The sequence below is a fragment of the Clupea harengus genome, chromosome 20 (genome assembly GCF_900700415.2).
Source record: "Clupea harengus chromosome 20, Ch_v2.0.2, whole genome shotgun sequence".
Classification (NCBI taxonomy): domain Eukaryota; kingdom Metazoa; phylum Chordata; class Actinopteri; order Clupeiformes; family Clupeidae; genus Clupea; species Clupea harengus.
Window position 1 is genome coordinate 1343801 of NC_045171.1, and position 6059 is coordinate 1349859.

At 46.7% G+C, this 6059-nt stretch overlaps 1 protein-coding gene across 1 annotated transcript in view; it reads right to left on the reverse strand.

The window, feature by feature from the left end:
* Positions 1-5266: 5266 nt before the first annotated feature.
* LOC105908141 (zinc-binding protein A33-like) overlaps positions 5267-6059 on the reverse strand; it is a 6205-nt gene continuing 5412 nt past the window's right edge. The window contains exon 6 of the mRNA XM_012836616.3: positions 5267-6059. This exon is cut by the window's right edge and continues 548 nt beyond it. Coding sequence (XP_012692070.2) covers positions 6057-6059 — 3 coding nt within the window. The 3' untranslated portion in view covers positions 5267-6056.

A 6059-nucleotide genomic window follows, 5' to 3' on the forward strand; every position in this document is an offset into this window, starting at 1 on the left:
GGTTGAAATGTTTCAACTCAGGAGGGCCGTGAAACAGAAACAGCAGGGCCATTTAACCCCGCTGTATTACACAAGGGGGGGGGGGGGGGGCATTTGAAATGAAAGTCATCCATGGACATCAGGCCATGGGTTCTTATGAGGTGAACTTCCAGGTTTGTTTTAGTCACTAAGTAAGGGATAATGTATTGTCCGGAGGTCATTATCCAAAAATAAATCCCGACGGGGCGAACAGCACCCCGACGCGCAGGTGTTGCGTAGCAACCTATTACTTGCTGACTTCAAATTACAATGAGTCTGTTACGTTAAATGACCGGACTACTTGCGGAATGATATGAAAGATGTGAATTTAAGCACAAACCCCATTCGCCAATGACAGCGGTCAATATCTTTTCGCAGCGGTGAATATCAGGAAATATTCACGGCGAACGTTGGGATGGCCCATTCAAATCAACGGAACTTTTTGGAACATTCTGAAGAGCTGTAGAACAAACGTTAAACAAACATAGTAAAACAGAATGCTTACATAATGAAATGTCTTCTCTGACATTTCCCCTTTAAAGGAATCCAGGACATCCAATGTTGCTGTGATTTTGTTTGTTGGTGAACATTTTGAAGAAGACTACATTTGTCCTCGTATCATCATAGTTCAAGTGTCCTCATAGTTCAGATCTTGCTGTCACGTTAGACCTGTGCTTATTCCTAAACTCCCATGGAGAAAATAATATTGACCACTTCCATTACTGCTCTATGTACGACGAGCAAACATTAACATCCGAAGATTAAATGGTTTCATATCTAAAGTACAGTGGCTCATTTAGACAGATGGTCATTTGTGGTGGCAACCCAAAAGGCTTGGAGGACAAATCCAAAAAGGTTTTTTTTTTTTTTAAGTGAAGTGCACATATCTGTTGTTTGTGTTGGTGTGTCTGGTGCCAAAGTCAGTTTCTCTTGTTCCTTAGCTTGACTAATCAACATACATTTAGAAACACGCTGTTATTTCAAGTAGCTTTTTCACAGTGGCCCTGGGTTGCACTCTGATGATGTAAGTCTTTGAATGGCCTATGACAGGTACTTAAATGGTTCATCAGAATGGAAGAATGGCAGCCAAATGACCAAAATGTCTTCCTACTCATTAAATATTAAAGGCTGTAGTTCAAAGGCAAAGAAAGAGATCTGCCTCTGGAAAAAGACAGGTGGAGATAAGACGCACAGGAGAGTATTTAAAGAAGGCAGTATGACCTGAAGGTCAAAGGACAGGAGAGAAGGAATAGAGTCAGACTGAGAGATGAAGAGAGAGAGAATCTGAGGAGAGAGAGAGAATCTGAGGGACACAAAGAGAGAGAGAGAGAGAGAGAGAATCTGAGGGACACAAAGAGAGAGAGAGAGAGAATCAGAGGGACACAAAGAGAGAGAGAGAGAGATGAAGAGAGAGAGAATCTGAGGGACACAAAGAGAGAGAGAGAGAGAGAGAATGTGAGCGACACAAAGAGAGAGAGAGAGAATCAGAGAGACACAAAGAGAGAGAGAGAGAGAGAGAATCTGAGCGACACAAAGAGAGAGAGAGAGAGAGAGAGAGAGAGAATCAGAGGGAAACAAAGAGAGAGAGAGAGAGAGAGAATGTGAGGGACACAAAAAGAGAGAGAGAGAGAATCAGAGAGACACAAAGAGAGAGAGAGAGAGAGAGAGAGAGAATCAGAGGGACACAAAGAGAGAGAGAGAGCGAGGAAGGGGAAAGAGAGAGAGAGAGAAAGAGAGAATGCAAGGGGCACAGACAGGGCACACACAGACAGGGGCACAGACACGGGCACAGACAGACGCACACACAGGCAGGGGCACACACAGGGGCACAGGCAGGGGCACACACAGGGGCACAGACACGGCACACACACACAGGGGCACAGACACGGGAACAGGCAGGGCACACACAGACAGGGGCACAGACACGGGCACAGACAGACAGGGGCACACACAGGGGCACACACACACAGAGACACACACAGGGGCACACACAGACGCACAGACAGGGGCACAGACAGGGGCACACACACACAGGGGCACACACAGGGGCACACACAGGGGCACACACAGGGGCACAGACACGGGCACAGACACGGCACACACACACAGGGGCACACACAGGCAGGGGCACAGACAGGGGCACACACAGGGGCACACACAGACAGGGGCACACACACACAGGGGCACACACAGACAGGGGCACACACACACAGGGGCACAGACAGGCAGGGGCACAGGCAGGGGCACAGACAGGGGCACACACAGACAGGGGCACACACAGACAGGGGCACACACAGGGGCACACACAGGGGCACAGACAGGCAGGGGCACAGACACGGGCACACACAGGGGCACAGACACGGGCACACACAGGGGCACAGACAGACACGGCACACACAGGGGCACAGACACGGCACACACAGACAGGGGCACACACAGGGGCACACACACACAGGGGCACACACACACAGGGGCACAGACACGGGCACAGACACGGGCACAGACACGGGCACACACAGACACGGGCACACACAGACACGGGCACACACACACAGGGGCACACACAGGGGCATACACAGGGGCACACACAGGGGCACGGTATTAACCATCAATCAGTGGGATCCTCTGGACCTTACTCCTATACTGTCATTGAAACATATGGATGCATGTTGTTGTATAAAGAACTGATTAAGGATCAGGTACCCAACACCTCAATTAAGACATGCCAAAAAATGCATGACCGAATTAAATTACAAAGACAGGTGAAGAAGGAGAGAGAGACAGAGAGAGAGACAGAGAGAGAGAGAGAGAGACGCTGGAGTTGACGGGTGATAAAACAGTAATGTAAGACTTAGGTCTTGTGTTTCTACATGTCGTTCACCTCACGATGATCTCTTATTACCTCCTGAAAGAGAGAGGGAGAGAGAGAGAGAGAGAGGGAGAGAGAGAGGGAGAGAGAGGATGAGAGAGAGAGAGAGAGAGAGGATGAGAGAGAGAGAGAGAGAGAGAGCACACGGGAAGGGGAGGGGAGGCTGAAGAAGTCTTTGACACTATAAGGAAGTAATTGGAGTGTGTAAAGTAGACCATGGTCATTGATTATTGATTGTCCTCGGTGAGCAATCATGCGTTACTTGGGAGGACCATTTAAATTGTAGATAAAGAAGTATATGTGTGTGCCAGGGTGTGTAAGCATGTGTGGCTGTGCATGTGCATCAGGGTGTGTGTGTGTGTGTGTGTGCGTGTGTGTATGGGTGTGTGTGTGTGTGTGTGTGTGTGTATGGGTGTATGGGTGTGTGTGTGTGTATGGGTGTGTGTGTGTATGGGTGTGTGTGTGTGTGTATGGGTGTGTGTGTGTGTGTGTGTGTGTATGGATGTGGGTGTGTCTGTGTGTGTATGGGTGTGTCTGTGTGTGTCTGTGTGTGTATGGGTGTGTCTGTGTCTGTGTGTGTATGGGTGTGTGTGTGTGTGTGTATGGGTGTGTGTGTGTGTGTGTGTGTGTGTGTGTGTGTGTAAGAGATGGTGCTCACGTCTGTAACAGACAGCGAGTGTGTGTGTGTGTGTGTGTGTGTATCCTCCTCTTGCCCTGCGTGAGATGGAAGTGTTTAGCTAGACACTACAGCAGCCTGTCTCTCAAGGATTAGAAGTTAATATTCAAAACACAATTTACTTCCTAATCCCACACAACACACAGATTACAGGGAGACAGAGAGGAGGAGGGAGAGAGAGAGAGAGAGAGAGAGATGAGGAAGAAAGAGAAAGAAAGAAAGATAAAGAGTGAAGAGTGATACAAAGGAACAGAATTAGAGTTTGGTGAAGAGAAAGAAACACTAACTAATGGAACGAGTGAAACAGAGAAATATAGCGTCACAGGAAGGCAGATTAGTGGACTGACTTACTGTCACTAAAACCATTTTAGAGACGATGATCAATTAAATTAGAGAGACGATGATCAATTAAATTAGAGAAGATGATCAATTAAATTCATGATCAATGATCAATTAAATTCATGCAAACATTGCTACAGCACGTGATCTTTACTCGTGTTTATTCGGACTTATTCCTGGCAGCTCTGGGGTTGAATCCAATTTCAAGATGTCAAATCCCCAGCAATACAGTCCACATCTTTGGCGCCATCTAGTGGATCAAACACCACAGAATTTCTAAGGGCAATTCATGCTACCCAAAAGGTTGTCAATTCAGAATTGTTTTTTTAAACGTTTCACAAAATTGCCCTCATTTCACAAAATTCTGCACAAACAATCAGTAAAATGATCTACCTATGGGGCACCATTGAAAGCATCCTGTCCAGCTGCATCACTGTGTGGGGCAGTTGCTGCACTGAACACAGCAGGAAAGCACTGCAACGCATAGTGAACACAGCTGGTAAGATCATTGGTGCCCCACTCCCTTCCTTGCAAGACATATACACCACCCGCCTCACCCGGAAAGCTACCTCCATTGCGAGTGACACCAGCCACCCCGCACACAGTCTGTTCAGCCTCCTACCCTCTGGAAGAAGGTATAGGAGCCTCCGTTGCTGCACCACCAGACTCAGAAATGGCTTCATACACCAAGCTGTCAGGAAGCTAAATTCTCTCCCCTCACTCCCCCCAGCCATATCCTCCAGTCTGACAGGAAGCTGAAATCCCCCCCTCCCCCCCCTAAAATCAGTCAGGACTCACCTGTATTACGTTTTAAAATTGTATTACGTATTTATAGTATTTATATATATAGTATTTATATATATAGTATTTATAACCACTGTATGTGAATCTTTATGTTTACTTAGTATTAGGAAATGTCTTGTCCTATCTGTTGTGCCTGTGCACTTTTATATGTTTCACTGTGGGAGAGTGGGAAACGTCCTATCGATTCCTTTGTATGTCTTGACATGTAAAGAAATTGACAATAAAGCTACTTTGACTACCTGCAAACCATGTCTCCCAGCCAAGGTCATCGCCCTGCAATAACCTCTGAGGGGAGGACATACAGAAATGCACACATTTAATTCTGGAATAAACGCTGACTTCACATATAAGCAAGAAACAATATATGTCATGTCCTGTGCACATCATCTTGGTTTCAACACTAAGTTACAGAAAACCTTAGAGGAGGAAGGAAGAGACCAGCGAGATCAAATTGATCTCAGGCCTTAATCTGTCTCTGTGTGTGTCTGTCTCTGTGTGTGTGTGTGTGTGTGTGTGTGTGTGTGTGTGTCTGTGTGTGGTGTGTGTGTGTGTGTGTGTGTGTGTGTGTGTGTGTGTGTGTGTGTGTGTGTCTGAGTCAAAAAACCTTAGAGGAGAAAGGAAGAGATCCGTGAGATCAAATTGATCTCAGGCCTTAATCTGTCTCTGATGAGACGAACTCAATGCTTCTCCCTAGGGCCCTTTACCGAGAGCTCATCTGGATCCTGCTGTTGACATACTAGTAATGGATCTCAAACTCAACAGCTTGTATGATTTTGTCTCATTCAATGACAAAGATAATGAAAAAGAGTCAAATATATTAGTAATGTGCATCGTTCGACCTTCTTATATCTGTTTCAGTGTTAATGAAAGTTGTGGACAAGAGGTGACTTTACTCGATCTCAGTTGAGACCATCTTTCATCAAGAGACAAAAACTCTGCAGTCTGTAGAAGATATGTCTGGGCTGTGATGAGTCGGTCACTGCCACACCACCCTGGAGGAAGCTCTCTGCAGTGTGTGTGTGTGTGTGTGTGTCTGTGTGTGTGTGTCTGTGTGTGTGTGTGTGTGTGTGTGTGTGTGTGTGTGTGTGTCTGTGTGTGTCGGTAACTGCCACGCCATCCTGGGGGAAGCTCTCTGCAGTGTGTGTGCGTGTGTGTGTGTGTGTGTGTGTGTGTGTGTGTGTGTCTGTGAGTCGGTAACTGGCACACCATCCTGGTGGAAGCTCTCTGCCGTTGACAAGGAGGATTATTTTCAGTTCTGCCAGTTCGATTCAGTTATACATGCTGGATATACTGTATGTAATGAGGTACAAGTTGCCATGGTGTAACTACTCAGTTGCCTTAGCAACGCCCCTA